This window comes from Homalodisca vitripennis, chromosome 2 (assembly GCF_021130785.1).
Source record: "Homalodisca vitripennis isolate AUS2020 chromosome 2, UT_GWSS_2.1, whole genome shotgun sequence".
Classification (NCBI taxonomy): domain Eukaryota; kingdom Metazoa; phylum Arthropoda; class Insecta; order Hemiptera; family Cicadellidae; genus Homalodisca; species Homalodisca vitripennis.
In genome coordinates this window covers 88,670,695-88,688,075 of record NC_060208.1, presented here as the reverse complement: position 1 = coordinate 88,688,075, position 17,381 = coordinate 88,670,695, and the positions used below count along the sequence as shown (strand labels likewise).

General features: G+C 32.3%; 1 protein-coding gene across 5 annotated transcripts in view; it reads right to left on the bottom strand.

Annotated features, from left to right (window-relative positions):
* Positions 1-1,962: 1,962 nt before the first annotated feature.
* The window catches only part of LOC124354339 (hepatocyte growth factor-regulated tyrosine kinase substrate), a 72,249-nt gene continuing 56,830 nt past the window's right edge, over positions 1,963-17,381 (bottom strand). For all 5 annotated transcript variants that reach the window (XM_046804711.1, XM_046804710.1, XM_046804712.1 and 2 more), the window contains 5 exons: positions 14,359-14,581; positions 13,737-13,921; positions 9,693-9,810; positions 4,518-4,607; positions 1,963-2,826 (listed from right to left, as the gene is read on the bottom strand). In XM_046804711.1, the coding sequence (XP_046660667.1) occupies positions 2,258-2,826; positions 4,518-4,607; positions 9,693-9,810; positions 13,737-13,921; positions 14,359-14,581 (1,185 nt within the window). In that variant the 3' untranslated portion in view covers positions 1,963-2,257. The remainder of the gene's footprint in view (positions 2,827-4,517; positions 4,608-9,692; positions 9,811-13,736; positions 13,922-14,358; positions 14,582-17,381) is intronic.

The window sequence follows — 17,381 nt, the reverse complement described above, 5'->3', positions numbered from 1 at the left end:
TTTCTAACAAGAAGTCTATTTCCCACTTTCAAAAGTTGTTCAATAGCATTTAGGCTTACTTATTCTTATCAAATGCCAAATAAGGTATGCAGCACAGTTCTAGAGAATTTGCTTCTATACATACATGTTGACTGGCCATGGGGCTGAATTAGTTGGTATATCATTTCAAGGGAGTGTTTATTCAACACTGTGTTGGACATGGTCGTGATCAATGAATAAGCACTACCTTTCAAGGCACGAAAAATGTAATGTCTGGGGATGCTATCAAAATATCACTATAAGACATGCAGGTCTATTTTTAGGATTTTATTTTAGATTTGAATAAAAATAAGCAATGCTATTATTTTTTCATAGATCAGCAAAATCTTTTGAAATTAGAAACAAAATTAAAAAAATGTGAATTGGCTGGGGTTAAATCTAAAGTATTTTTATATCCTTATTTTTGATCATATCATTATGGGAGATATCACATTTTAACCCCAGCCATTATATAAAGTTATGTGTCAAAAATCCAAAGCCATTTTATGCTAAATGCATGAATTTTGTAAACAACTCTCAACTAGGCTATTTTAAAAGTTATATAGCTAATTATTTTTTGTTTCATTTTTATTACACATATTTTACTGAAATATAAAAAACAACACCATATTCTGGTTAAAAAAGTTTTATGAAATAAATTAAAATTTTAAAATTTCAAGTTTGTTGATGAAAACCATATAGCTAAAGAAACATTTGACAGACAAATATATCTATTCATTTAATGTTAGATTTAATTATTAATCTAAGGAAACCAACATTATAGGCCTATCTTATTTACAAGTGGAGTAACATAAATTTTTGTAGGGACATATAATTTTTCTTTTTTACTATTTGCGTGCAAGTAAATGTTACACAAGCTTTGGCATTCATACTACTTAATAAAATATAAAGTTATTTCTGATAAAATAGTTTAAATTGTTTATAGCCTATATTTAAAATATAACAAACAAGTTTTAATACAATATTTATATTACTAGAATATGTTTTTAAAAATGTCAAGATAGCTATCACTCAAATCGTTTTCACTCCCTAGATCCACACCATTTGCCACTAGTTACTAATTAGTGTATCGTTGCTCAAGAAAGACTTTGAACAAGTCCTTTTACTCATTTTCAAATAAAATTAATGACAAACTAAAATTGTACTGTCATAGTTTATAACATTTTAACATAAAACAGGTGGAATATTCATAACATAGTGAAGCAACAATCAGTGAGCAGTCACTTGAGATGAATTGCTATTTCTACCAAAATACGAAGTCAAAGCTTTACAAACTAATATACTTAGATTCAATAAATCTTTATACACATGTGAGCTGAATTTCACAGCATTTAGTAAAATAATAAAAAGTGCATGATGTGAAATCATTTTTTGATGTTCCTATAATACTGACATCGGAGTTAAAAGGGTTAAAGATAGATTCAATATGTGTAGACACTTTTTAATTTTGTAAAATATACACTTCTTGATTATTTAAACAATGAAATATAAAATAGTTGGGAATCTTTTCTGAATATCCTACTAAAATATTGAAAAGATTAAAAGTGTTTAAGTGTGTAATATATTTTTAAACTTTGATATCTATTTCTTATAATTGTACAAATAAAAAATAAGTTTGTAAAAGTGCATGAAATTAAAATTGTTCCTATTGGTCTACAATCGAGATGACCACCAGTAAAGCCAGCTCTTAAGTACATTACTGGTACTACTGGAATTGACTTGTGATCGATCACCACAATCAAAATCACCTCACCACCAAAATAATACTCCTGAGTGATTTATAACAAGAGATTTATTTCTCATGTTGACTTCCAACACACAAATAAAGTAATTGATTTAATTGACTTTTACTATGCAAATAAAAAATTGTATATGACTACTAATAATACAAATTAATTGGTTAAGGGAAAATGATCATAGCACTTTAAGATTTAAATAATATATTTCCATCATGCAAAATAAACAGTACTATAAATAAAATTGCCTAACTAGACAACAAGCAAAATACAAGTTACTTATTTTCCTACTTGTTACAATAATGTTGCCCCATACAAAACAAAGAATATATATTGAGAGTACCCCTTTATATTAGTAGTAGTTTTTGTTTAAATAGATAATAAATATTTATCAAGCCATGTTTATTACAAGAAAAAATTTGACAAGCAGAACGATACTTTTTATAAGCTACAGGAATGGTAATAGTTGATGAAAATTTAATTTAGTCAAAACTGATAAGTTCGGCAGTTTGCTCTTGCTGTGGTGGCGGTTGCTGTTGATAGGGTTGACTCATCGGAGGCCCCATCGGTGCCATCATTGTGTGCTGTATCGGAACATTTGATGTTGGACTCACAGGCGCTCCAGGAATCATCTGATGCTGTGAGCCCACTTGCTGCGGTGGCATCTGAGGTACGTGATTCTGATTTGGCTGAGGCATGTGGTTTTGTGATTGATTGGGCACCGCGCCTTGGGGCAACTGGGGCTGACCCATCGGTCCTTGAGGACCGAGAACTTGACCTTGTGGACCTGTCATTTGACCGGGGGGAACTCCCATCTGAACCGGAGGAATCTGACTTTGAGGGCCAGTCATATGGCTTTGTCCTGGAGGACCATGGGCAGGAGAAGTGTTCGGAGGCATTTGACCCATCATCTGTGGTGGAGGCATGGATTGTGTTGGCATAGGGCCCATTGGTCCCATGATGACAGGTCTCACCATGGAGCCAGGAGGTCCTGACGAGACTGGAGGGGCCGGCATGTAACCTTGTGGGGGCATCATCATTGGGGGCATTCCTACACAAATAAAATTACAAATTTGATACAAAATTTGGTTTTAAAATTTTGTTAACATTATTAATAAACTTCTGGTCAAAATTAACGCACGCCTTTATATTTTAGCAAATAAAACCATAAAAACAAAAATACAGTATTGGTTTGCTTTCAGTTGTTTATTGTAGCTTCTAAGAACAACAGATAAGAGATAAGGAAATAACATTCAACCAAAATAAAACCAAAACCAGTCACTGGGGAATATTACCCTTTATCAAATACTCCTGTGTCCAGCTTATCCAATCTCTATTTTCGGCCTCATAAGGGAGGCCTTCTCAGTAATTTTTATTCAATGGTTGTGCGAAGTGTTTAGTTTTCTGTGATTATGGATCAGCATCGGTTTTTAACTGTATCCGAGTCCATCAGAGTGAGGGCTTTGATGGAAGCTGGACTTTCTTATAGTGCAGTTACCAGGCGGGTAGGTTTACATCGCTCCACAGTTAGTAGGCAGTCTCTCAATTCCGTGACACTGGTTCTGATTGTAGGAAGCATGGGCAAGGCCATCCCAAAGCTACAAACCGAAGGGATGATCAGTTTCTGAGACTTAGTACTTTGAGAAATCGGGCCATTAAAAGTTCTGATCTACAGGCATTAGCCAGAAATGTAAGTTGTCTCAATATTTCTGCTTGAACCATTTGTTGCCATCTTCGGGAATCTAATTTAGGAAGTAGGAGACCTGCTACAGGCCGAAGACTCACCAGAAATCATCGAAGAGCTCGCCTACAATTTGCTCGAGAACATCGGCATTGTACATTGCAAGATTACAAGCGTGTACTTTTTATAGACGAGACCAGAGTAAATCTGTTTGGTCCTGATGGGCGTCAACGTTTCTAGCGACATGAAGGAGAAAGGTTTTCTGAAGCCTGTATATCAACAAGAGAGCCTTTTGGAGGTTTGTCTATTAAGTTTTGGGGTGGATTTTCTTTTGAGGCTTGCACAGAATTGGTGAGTTTACGTAGAGCAGCTGTAAATACTCATAACGTATGTGGTAGACATTCATATGTGGAACAACATATGATTCCATACGCCTCCTTTGTTGGTGATACTTCATGCACAACAATGCACGTCCACACAGTGCTCAGATTGTAACGGACTACCTCCATGACATAATGGAGTGGCCAGCCAGAAGTACTAACCTTAATCCACTAGAGCATGGCATGTTCGTACCCGACAGCCAGCACCTAGCACATGGCTCAAATGGAAGCCGTCGTAACAGAAGAATGGAACAACGTCCCTTAACATCGGCTCCAATATCTCATTGAAGGAATGGGAGGTATGCTGGCTGTCATAAATGCGAGAGGGAGAAATACAAGATACTGAGAAAACAGCCTTTCAATTATCCTTGTTCTGAGGTGCGCTTTACTACTTTTTAATTTTGTTTAGAATTTGTGCTTAATTTTGATTTTCTTACCTCTCTTACTCAATGATAAAATAACATACATTATTTCCTATGATCTGTATTTTTTAAACCCCTTATTCATATTTCACATATTTAAGTCAAAATATCAACACAAGCTTTGAATTAACAGTGATTTAGTATCCAAATCTTAAGAAATAAGGGGGTATGCGATACTTTTGTCCAGGAGTGTATTATTTTAACTAAAAAATGTTATTACTAATTAACAATAATTTTAATATTAAAATAGAAAAGATACCTTGAGCCATGGGAGGGTAGTGGGAAAACCCTGGTGGTACAGAGGCAGAAGGCAATCCATAACCAACTGGGGGTAGACTGTCGTATCCACCTGTTACAAAAATTCTGTCAGAATAAAATATCTTACAAATATAGGTACGGTGCATACATTTACAAAAACAACAAAAATGTGTTTTTAAAAACTGGAAATGACACATTTTTATCTGTAAGAAAATAGATAACTATTACACTTGGTATCCAGATTTTGTGTTTACCTGAAAGAATGTAAACAAGGATTATCATACAAAAACACAAAACACATAATAAATAAAGCAGAGCACGTTTTTCACTGGTTGTCCGAGGTTGATTAAAGTTTCTTCTTAATCAAATTTCTTGATATGTTACAAAAATTCTGTCAGAATAAAATATCTTACAAATATAGGTACGGTGCATACATTTGCAAAAACAACAAAAATGTGTTTTTAAAAACTGGAAATGACACATTTTTATCTGTAAGAAAATAGATAACTATTATACTTGGTATCCAGATTTTGTGTTTACCTGAAAGAATGTAAACAAGGATTATCATACAAAAACACAAAACACATAATAAATAAAGCAGAGCACGTTTTTCACTGGTTGTCCGAGGTTGATTAAAGTTTCTTCACAGTAGGATTCAGAATTAATAGCGTCCTATTTACTTACCTCACCGATAAGAGATGACTAACTGGCTTTTCTTTGGCTTGTTTAGTTAGCTGAGGTATGACACACATCAATCACTGCTATTTTGAAATAGGATTCATGCAAGATATACAAGTCTCATCACCAGTTACGATCTTAATCAGTATGTCAATAGATATCCTCTTTTTGTGTTATAACAAATTAAAATAGTTGAAAGAAGTATTCACTTGCATTTATCAGTCTCAGTGAACCTTTATTCTAATTATAAAACAATACTAAAAAGTAATTAAATAAGTATTTTATACTTATAAAGTACTATTTTCTCATTTAATAGTAATATTAAAACTATTAATATGAAATTTATAGAGTTCACCTGTAACAAATAAAATGCAATTTTAGTAATGGGTAGTGTTGTTTATTTATATTTATTTAAATAATATGTATTTTATATAAATATTATTTGCATTTTCTTGGTCTTTTACATAGGATTAGTATAACATTTTTAACTCATCACATGTATGTTCAAACATGATGTTTAAAACAAACTCGATAGTCTTTGGCCAGATAACTAAATTTTGTTTTAGTTACTACTTATTTTCCAAAAAGCTTGCAATTTCAAGAAAACATCTACTTTGGCTAACACAACATCATCATGTTTAATCTACATGTAAATAACAATATTATGTATGTAATTTACTTAGATTTGTATCGTTTTTACACAGTAAATTGAAAACAATTAAATGGTAATTTTTGTTCAGGTTTTCTATACTTCAATGTACAAACATAATATGGTTTGAATTTTTCTCTCATTTTTATCTTTTGAACACTAGTGTTAATGTGATTGAGTAATACATTAAAACTAGTCTTAACATTTTTAATGTAGTTATAGTGTAACATTTTTGATAAAGCTATTCCAATAAGGATAACATTAGCATTTAGTTATATTTCACATTATTTTTTGAAGGGGATGAGCACTAATAAGTGATGGCTTATGCGATTTTGTAGCTTTGATGTAATCTATTTCCAACCCATATGAATGATTAATGTTTGTACAGTAGGATGCCAATCGAATAATAAAAGATACCATGAGATTTAAATTAGAAAGACCACTGTTAACAAATTGTGTAAGTTGATCAGTAAAGAAAAAGACTTGAATCCACCCACTCATTTGGGAAAATGCAGGGTATCCAATTTGTATTTATCTTCTGAAGAGGCAGAAGATTAATGAGTTTAAAAAAATCTTTTGAGGACTTTTTCTGAAAAATAACAATAACAACAAAATAACAAAAAATAAATTTCTTTGTCATGCACAAGATCGGGAAAAGAGTCCCGTACTCTTCACATTTCTCACTTTTCAAATTTATCTTGTTGATTCAACATATGTTTATGTTTTCTTCCAGAATGCCGACAAAAAGCTATCAGTTCTTCGTCCAAGGAGGATGACAAATCCATTATGATCGAAATAATAAAATAAATATAATCTCAACACAATGCACTTAATGTCTAACTACTATGACAAGTAATACAGAAATAAGACAGGATTGGCGGGCAGGGTAGGATCTATGTGCCATCTCTTTAACTTGTATATTCTTTCATCTCCTACATGACCAAGCCCACAAGAAGCTACTTCAAGTTCATTAACAACAATTTTATACAGCTTTATAACACCAAATATTTTTATATTTAAGTTAAGTTTAGCTCAATTTGTGGATCATCCCAATATTTTTCAATGATATAATATTTAAATACATTACATTCAAATTATCTTTTCCTGGTGAACTATTAGTAGATATAAAACCAGTCACTAAAATCATTTTATCTGCCAGGAAATAATGACTAATATCATTGAACTTTAATGCTAATATAATTAAAGTTATCTGTTAATTTGTTATCAATTATAAACACAATAGAAACCTAATAAACACAATAATTAATAAAAATAAACCAAAAAACAATAACTGAAGCAAAGAACAAATCTGTCAAGCTACAATAAACTGTGAAATAACAAAAAGTAAATAAATATAAACTTTGAGAAATAATTCAACAAGACTAACAAATAATTATTATGAAATAAAAACTAAAAAAATATTTCTAGACATGTCATACTGTTTAAGGACTTAATTTCTTTAAATCATCTCTATTTTAAATCACTATAACACTATTACCTCTCTCCGTCTTTCTACTTCACTTTGCCACCCTGATATCATACAAAGACAAAATTATATAACTTGGCTTTTTTCTTTTTAGCGTATCTGAGCAAGATATGGTAAAATGGATATAAAAATAAAGTCCTTCAGTTTTCATATTCTTCTTGGCTTCTAATCATGCATCTATAGATGCCATAGAGAAAAACAAAATGAGTAAAGAAGGCGGCTTTCCATCCTTTCACTGCTATAGACAATGTTCATTGTGTATTATGTTCTCGTAAGGTACATCTATAGATTCTGTTACTTTGTATACAGTTTCTACTAAATTTTTATTTCTGGAACCTCCATTGCACTGAATCTCAAAATTGACACCCACACAGAGGAATTTCAGCAATATCCACTTCAAGCTTTAAAATACTTTGATTCTGTTGATGTTTTCTTCTAGAGTGATTAACTTCTTTTTTTAAAACGTTTTCCTCTCTGAGCCCTTTAATTTCAGCAAAAATATAAAAATAAAATAGACTTTTCCATTGCATCCAAGTTAATTTGAATATAGGAAAAGCATTAACCCCCTCCAGGATTGTTTTTGTTATTTTAAGGCTACAAACCTGAGCAAAGTCATTTGAGGTTAGTAAAGAAAAGTCCTCTTGGTTGGTATGACTTCCTTCTTTTGGATTTCCTGCATGACTGGTAATTCCTACCTTCCTGCATGACTTTATTAATGGACTTCCAAGTTCAAATTTTGACAGAACAAAAGGGGTACTTCAGGGCTGGGACTACTTTTGCTTCTACTTTATATCAACGATCTTCCTAATTTTATTTATAACATAGTGAATAATGAAGCACTCTCTGTAACCCTCTTTGCAGATGACACCATTTGATTTTCAATGATAGTGATTATCAATACCTTACCCAGAACTATGATGTAACTTCGTCCCGTCTTCTGGAGTGGTTCAACACGAAAAAACTGTTTCTTAATATCTCAAAAACTAATCTCATAGAATTTCACTCCCAAAAACTCTAAATATTCCAAAGCACTTTAGTTTGAAAACACTCACCCTTAACAGTTCACTCTGCACTACGTTTCTAGGGATTCATTTAGACTTCAATTGAAGATGGGGTTGCCACACAAATATGTTGGCTAAACATCTCAACCCCATAACATTTTACCCACTAATTTCTTCTTCATAAGGTATCTGCTCAGGCCTGGTAAAAATCCAACTGCAATTCTGTTGTACTCAAAAAGCCAGGCTGCACCTCTTATAAAACCATCAAACATATCATATTATTCAACAAACCGAACTATTAATCCTGTTTATAGGGGAAATACTGTATATTTTAAGCCTATGCTTTCTATCTAATAGAATTTTCTAAAATAACAAATTTCTAACATCTTGTCGAAATACTAATTTCACTCAAGAATAAAAGTTGGACAACATCGTCCGGAGACCCCACTTCGATGACTGAATTATATTTAAATATAAAAAACCCGTTTGTATCACGGTCACTACCGCTTTATGTGTACCACTCGTTTAGTACTGAAGTTAAAACGATGTAGCTTGCGAACATATATCGATCTTTATTCACTATTTCACGATCCATGTGGCGTAAAATACAATGTTTCAAGATTAAACAGTTCTTGATTCAAGGACCTGTCAAGTTATGTCTTGGTTTTATAAGTTCTTGGAGACGGAAAAACTGTTTTTGAAATTTTCCCGGTTCTCAGGAAGATTCCCGGCTTATTCCTGGTCCGTTAAATTCCTGGCTTATTCCCGGTCGGGTGGCCATTCCGTTCTAATGTGTCAATAAAGAAGTTTTAAGTTAATAATCTATTTTTCCCCCTATTCCTCTCTCTATAGGGTGAACATGAAGGCTTCCATGCTGACCCGAAGCCTAGGATGCATTTAACTTTGTAAGTTAAATAGGCTTTTTCCATAAATAGAAAAAAAATTGGTTTATTACTGTGTAAAAATATTATATCGTTTTAATGTTAATCTCTCTCAATTAACCCACAACCACTACAAAGATGTAGGACTATCAGCATTTGTAATCAATGTTACTGTCCACTTTAAATGCAGTAACAGGTTTAAGACAATAACCATCATCTACAATTTCCTTCAGTTTCTGTTCTCTTTTAATTTCCGACCTTCTCAGATTTGAAATTGCAATCTAAGGATTAAAATTTTAAACACATAAGCTATTTACAAATAGTTTCCGGGACAGGCAGGTACAAAAGACAAAAAATATATATATTCATTTGAGGCAAGTTTTATACTGGTGAGTAAATAAGGTACTCAAATTGTTAATAACCTTTTTTGACCACAATCATGTTGTATCATAAGAAGCCATATTGAAAAAAAGACACTGACCTGAAGGAAGGTAGCCGTACTGCGAGCCCATCAAATACTGTTGTTTCTGTTGCTCCTGTCGCACTTGCATCTCCCTCTCTTGCTCCTGGATGCGCTGTAGGGTCAACTGTCTCTGATACTGCAACAAGCCCACAATGTCTATTGAGTGTGTCAGTGAAGGCAGTGTTAGTAGATGTATTAGAGAAAACTAGATGTAATAAGTGCCTTAGAATGCACATTAACTGCATATTTTCTGGCTTGTTTATACAATACACAATGTTTTCTCAAAGAGTGCATAAAATATTTTTACTTTCACCCATTTTGTTCCCTTATACAAGTCTCTGGGTTACAGCTAATGTAATCTTAATATTTGTATAGTTTTGCAGCTTCAAAAAGAAACTGCCAGAATACATGAGTGCATAACATGTCAGATCACGTGAGTGTTTCTCACAGGAAATTTTAGGTAACTCAAGGAAAATTTAAAAGAAAACTTAGATCAAACAAAAAAGACAAAATTAAATCCAATAATCTTGGCTTAGTGTGGCAGATTAAAAATAAAAGTTGACTTGCACATGACCCATCTCAACTGCTATCATCTATGTACGTGAGTTTACAGTTAATTCAACTTTGCCAACACATGAGACTGCAGGACATCAGTTTTTGTTGGAGTATCTGTGTATAATTAGTGATAGTTGTATGAAAATTGGGTATTAGAAAAGATATATGGCAGGTGCTCTTATATTAACAAGTTAAGTTCTGTGTAAAAAAGTTTATTCTAATTTTCTCTTTCTATTTACTTATTAAAATAAAGTTTTTACAACATTTCGTGAACACTGTTATAATAATATAGAACATGTTTATACTACCCATGCATTTCAACTTAATAGGCTACTTTCTCTTTGTTGGTTCGGTTGCATTTGATCTCTCTAACCCTTTAGTATAATCCTTATCTTGTGGAATCAATTACAGCATATTGATAAGAGTGAGAATCATTAAAAATATGGCTGGGAAAGGGGAGAATAAGTGATGGGATATAAAATTTCACAATTCTGTTTCCCTTGTGTACAAGTAAAGTAAGTGAACGTTGATTTAGATTTCTTCTACGATTTGAAGTTTTTCTTCTTTCAGAAAAAATATTTTGGAGTACAGTAAGCCCTTTTAGTGCCAATGTCCATATATATGGATGTTGCAAAAACTACTGATATCGGTATATACAGATATTTGTGGTAAAAATTCTACCATGATATTTTTTTTTATTATACATTTTTTGGTATATAAACAATCTGAATGAACCAAACTACAAGAAAAAATATTTATAGCAATTTTGTAAGATTAATTAGATGTTTAGTTTAAATTTAATGTAAAACAACACAACAATTGAAAATGTTGCTTTCTTAAAAGCAACATAACTTATACAGTTTTTAAAATATTAATTAAACCTTTTCATGTTTGTATGTTGGTTAATTTTATCTTTGAATTGATATTGTGTTTTATAGTGGAATAATGTTTCAAAGTGCTATTTCTTATGTGAAACTAAAAAATATATTTTGTAAGTACTGTAATGTTTTTTAATTTTAAAATTAAATTCCATTTAAATGTAAGATTTTTTTTATAATTTATATGAAGGAAAATTATTTTTCTGCTAACATATTCTAAATTAAGTTTTACTTATTCAGAACTCAGTGATAGCCTGGGTACTTTATAAACTCTGTTCGAATCTCATGTGTATATGTGTACAATTTTAGTTGTTATACATAGTAGTATCAGTTCTTTTTGTGGAAACATACTTTTCAAGTGCTATTTTGCATAAAAAACTGGAAAAAATGTTTTGGTAAGTACCATTTGGGTTTTTTTAATAAAACAAATTAACATGTTTTATGTGTTTTTAATCAAACTTTTTAATCAATCTGTAAAGAAAATTAAAAAAAAAATTAAGAGCCTATCTAAAATTGTTTTAATTTTATGGATATTTCAGTAAAATGTTACACAAAATCGCTGAAATAGACTTGGCATTTTCAGCAGAACCTTAAGGGAAATCTCTAGCTTTTTTCAGATAAATTTTTTTTTATAATGCTCTGGCTATAAAGTGATTAAAACATAAAAAATCTGCAAATAAGTTATTGCGATAAATGTTGATTTTGGTGTTTCTAAGAATTAAGTAAACATATAGCTGTGGGAAAGTCATTAGTCTAATACCCACTTTAAAATTGATAAAGGTAGTCCTTATTTATTTCAAAACAAAATGAAACCAATTGAAACAAACTATAAATCTTGTAAATAAGGTAAACAAAAAATTTTTTTTCTAAACAGCTGTTTCAGTAATTGTCAAATCAGCTTATGTCTTCAGTTGTCTCGTATCAGACCACTTCTTTCACCTTAAGATAGATAAAGAGACAGATGGTTAAGCTCTGGGCCATGTATTTAAATTAACCCTAGAGTAGACGGGCAAAAAAAGTTACGTATCAAGACGGGCTGGGTCTGACAGACCCAAATAAAAACAATGAAACAAAATATGTTTTAACCAGTTTATTAATACAAATTTATTTTTACATTAAAATACAGGCATGACTGTATTAGTATTGGCTAGTTTTAATGTCGTAATTTAATGAAGAGCTTTTATAAAAAATAGCTAATTAGATCTTACAAATTTACTTAAAATATTAAATGTTTTAAAAAACACGTTATCCTTACCATGATGTGTATATAAAAATTAAACTATACATATTTTTTGAAATAAGAAAGACCTAAATAATAAATAAAAATGTAAAATCTTTCTGAAATAAAACCGATTTCTTATTATATAGGCGTAAAAAATCTACTTTTGCAAATGTACATTTCCGTATACAGAAAAGCAAAATGAAGACAAGTACTGTTCTTACTCTACAAATAGATATTTACACAATAAAACCTATCATTTTATCACTATAACTAACTTAAGAAGGGGGAAAAAATACTAAATTACTTTCACAATCATAGATACAAGCTGTAGGTGTCGGTTGTATCCTTATCTTTTAGATCTACTCAGCGCAATCCCGGCACAGCAGCTCCGCGTGAGACAAGCACAGCCACGCTTTACACTGCTTACAAAAATATTTGGTTTTGCTGTCTTTGCACAAAGAGCACCTGCCTTGTTTTCCTGGTTCAAGGGTTTCTTTTGCAGGAATAGGAATTTTGCAGCTAAGGCTCGAATTTCCCTAGGTAAGTTGCCTTGTTGTGCCCGAAGTGACATGTAAGGTTGTAAGAGTGACCGTCCCTTCCTGTCACTTTCCTCTTCATGTTGTCCTGCTTCACAAACTTCATCCAAATCGAATTCACTTTCTGTATCATGGTCACTGTATAAGTTTGGATCAGCGTTATCAGATTCACTCTCACTGTCTCGTAACAATAGTCTGTCAATTTCACTGCTTCTGTCAATATGTCTATTAGCCATATTTATTTAAATGGTCTAAAACTTCATTACAATAAAAAACAATCGTATATAAACACTTTTCCGATGTAAAATAGGCGATGAAATAAAATAAGAATAATTCGAAATATCTGTAAAAACGTGACGCCAACAGACGGGCTGGGCTTACCAGACCCAAAACGTAATCAATCACTTACTATGCAAAGACTGAGACGTGGGAAACAAAAACAATTACGGCAGAGCACTATGTGGAGTGTTTTGGAAAGCTACACGGAGTCTCGCCACCGTAAGTCACTTTGACCTTGAAGCTCTGAACAAAACAAAACCGCCTGGGTCTCACAGACCCAGCCCGTCTACTCTAGGGTTAAATAAACCGTTTTAGTTCAAGTGATGTTAATTTTTGTATTTATTTCATGTTTTGTTTAGGAGCATTCTTTGATGCTTGTATACAAAAATTTTCTCTTCTAAGGCTCAAAAACGGATTGAATAATCGATAATATCAAACTCTATGTCAAATTTGATAACCGATTCCAGTAATATTCTCCAAGTTTTGAGTTATTGATGCGACTTGACTTTTGTACTAATGACTTAATACAACTCAAATTTTGTAGTATTTTCATACCTCTAGTAAGTTTTGATTTCTGTTAGAAAACCATTACCTGGAGATATTCCTGCTTCTTCTTGCGCATAATATCCAGTTTCTGTGCCATCTGGTGTTGTCGCTGTCTTTCGGCCATTTCGGCCTCACGTCGTAGTTTCTCTCGGTGCTCGTCTCTGAGTGCATCAAGTGCAGCACGTGCATCCTTGACCTGTACCAGCTTATCCTGCAGACCCTCGTAGTACACTGAATGCACAATACAGAATTAGTTTATCACTTTAAGTACATTTAAAAAAAGAAAGCACTAAATTTTGATGCTTAATATAAAATGAAACGAAATGAAATATGCCTTTATTTAAGAGGCGGAGTTAGGGCTATTTAGCCCTCTCTACCACTCAACCTCAATAACTCTGGTAATATACTCCAGAAGGTTTTTACTTCTTTTGGATAATTTTAAAAACCTTCCTGCTAATATGTTTTATGTTAGTACATTAGTAAATGTTTATCATATTTTGACATCCTTTGAATATTTACTCAAAACTACACATAGATTTCCCCAAAACAACATTAAAATGCATTTTTAATTTGGTGAAACTGATCATACAGTCAGCATGGAAATTTAAATCAAGTATGTACAAACTAAATAATCAGGTACCAAGCCTCACTGACTACAAGCATCTCACCTCTGCTATCATCTTGTTGCTGAATATAATGTAGCAGTTTTGAGTGCATTGCTGTGATGTTCATGAAGAGCTTCTGCACTGACGAGTCATTCGCGATGCTTCGGCCACGTGAAGAGTTACTCTTCATCCGGTTCACAAAGATCTCCACCTGACTCTTCAGGTCTCGCACAAACTCTTCCATCTCGCTGTCTGAAGCCACACCATTCTGTTCCACTTCTGCATTCTGCGAGTCAAAAAGACAAGGTTTTAAAAAATTAGGATTAATCATCAAGATATGATAAGCAATACTGGCTTCTATAAAGAATTCCTATAAAACAATTTATGTTTGGAAAGTGGACATTAATAATCATTTAACCCTCCATGTCATAGCCATTGATGCGTCGACATCCGAACCTCTATTATGAATGACAGGTGTTGATGCGTCGTTCAAAACAGCTGTTTCTAAAATGGGTTTGGTCGGGATATTTCGTATCTTTCCGGGCGAATTCGGTTATCTATTGTTAGATTATATTCTAAGCTTTCTTCCGAGGTCTGTGTTTAGTCAGTTATCAAACATAAGAATAAAAAGAAACAGCTTTGAAAACAATGGCTGCCAGCTGACTACTATTGCGTAGTAGCCAAGTGATGACTGACGACGAGTTGGCGAGTTGGTGTTGTTTACGTTTCTAACCGATACTGTTTTTGTGAGGTTATCTTTTATTTACATTTTAAAATTAAAATGAGTGATCCATTTTTTATCAAGTGACATGAGAGAAATTATTGATGAAGACTTGAGTGATGTAGGTGTTCAAAGTGACATTGAAGCTGAGGATTTTCCTGAGGATTACCCAGCATTGGCAGACTTCTCTGGAAGCAGTGAGGAATATATTCCTGGACCAAGTAATAGACATAGAACCCCACATAGGCCTAGACTAAGACAAGGTAATATTGATAATTGGGCAAGAGTAAATCCACCAGAGCCCATAAAATATATAGACCCAGAATTTACTGTCAGGAATCCTAGCATAAAAACTTTGCCTTGCAGAAATAGCTCTCCCATTGAGTATGTTTCTTTATTTTTAGTACAGTCTTCTCGGCAAAATTTGTCACAAGAAACTAACTCTTATGCTAAGAAAGTAATTGAGCAAAAGGAAGCATCAGGTACAGGAAAAAGGTACTCCAGATTTAAGAAATGGGTAGATGTAAGTGTGACAAGAAATTAAAAAGTGTTTTTCTTTCATAATAAATATGGGCATATATGGAAGAAAAAATATGACAATCTTTTGGGACTCAAGAGTCACAGAGAATCCCCTGTACATGCCATAAATAACCATACTGCGATTCCAGATCATAAACTCCTTCTTGCACCTGACCTCTGCTCCAAGTATCCGCAAAGGTGAACCAGGTTACAATCCAGGAAGATAAAGGAAAGCTTCTACCAGCAGCTCATCAGAATAGACACCAGTTTTACTACCCTATATATAGTTTGTTTTTCTAGCATTACTTTCTTATACATTTTTTTGCAGTATAACTACTTTCCTTGTTCAGTGTAAAATTTTATATATAGTGGCTATTTAAAAAAAGTATATATTATACTTTCTAATAGATCTGAGTGTGCAAAAGCGTTATGAAAAAAGGTTTTATTTTACAAAAAAAGGTTTTTTACATACCAAAGCAGCTAATCTTTCATACATAAGGTAAGAATTTGTATAATTTTCTACATATTATTATGAAAATGTTGATATATAATAAGCATCACTTTCAAAAATAATGTATGAGTAAAAAACACTTTTTTACATGCTTATAAATAAGAAAAAAACGGCTTTATCACTTACAGGTAATAGTCATCAACAGAAGGGTTAAGAGTCTAGAAATAGATATAAGGGATCAACATAACAGTTTTCGCGGTTTTTGGTACAATTGTAGAGATAAAAAAAATAATATTTTGTAAGATTAATTAAATACTTTTACAATACATACATTTATTTTTTTAATCGGATTTTATATTACTTAAGTTCAAAAAGGTATGTGATAAGTTTAGTAAATGGCAGGTACAAGATTCATTTAAGACAACCAATTTTCAATTGTTAAGTTGGTTTTCAAATGTTTCCAGAAAACCTTATCCTCAATTTATAAGTAAAAATAACAATAAGTCCATGAAATCAATCCTAATCATATTATATTTTGAAATAACTTGAAATTAAGGCACTGAAAGGAAATGCAAATGAGTTGGTAGACAAGCAAGTTGATTAAAAAAGGAAAAGTTGGATGCAGTGGAAAAGATGGCTAAATAAAAAAAATGATGAAATGAAATATAGTATGATATAGCAAATTATGAAAATGGGGTTTTACTGTATTTGGTATTTAACAAAACTGACATAAATCATTGATTAAACTGGTTTAAATGATTCCTAATCAAACATTACCAACTATTTTATAAATGGAACTAAGCTAAAAAAAATAAGGCATCTATTATCACAGGAAATTTAACAAAAATGGCAAAATTAGTTTATATCATTGTTAACACTTTGAACCCCATGCGATTAAATATCGTCGCCGAGAAAATATGCGAAGATCCCCGCGGCGTCAATGTATCGTCGCCAATGAAGATGCGAGAATCACCAGGCGACGTAATATCGTCGCCATGGTATATGCATTTAATACATATTTATTTGAAACCGTAAAATACTTATTTTACGAGTATTAATACATATTTATGAATATTTTAGTAAAATACTAATTTTTTTTAGTAATATAGTGTATTTAAAATAACATCTATGCTCAAAAAAATATATTACTTTTTGTTGCTACAGCTGTATTTGTTTACAAAGCGGTCTAATGTTACGTATATTGTCTTTGTGCATGTGAATTGAGTTAAATGTTGTGATTGAGGACTGTTTTTAGTCACTTTCTCTTTAGTTTTAATCTTATAGTAATAATCAGTTCTGTGAACAATGAGTGACAACATTGTAAATCACCCGAGTGAATTGGACAGACAACTGGATGTTGACCTATCAAATGACGATTGGTCTGACGTCTCATCA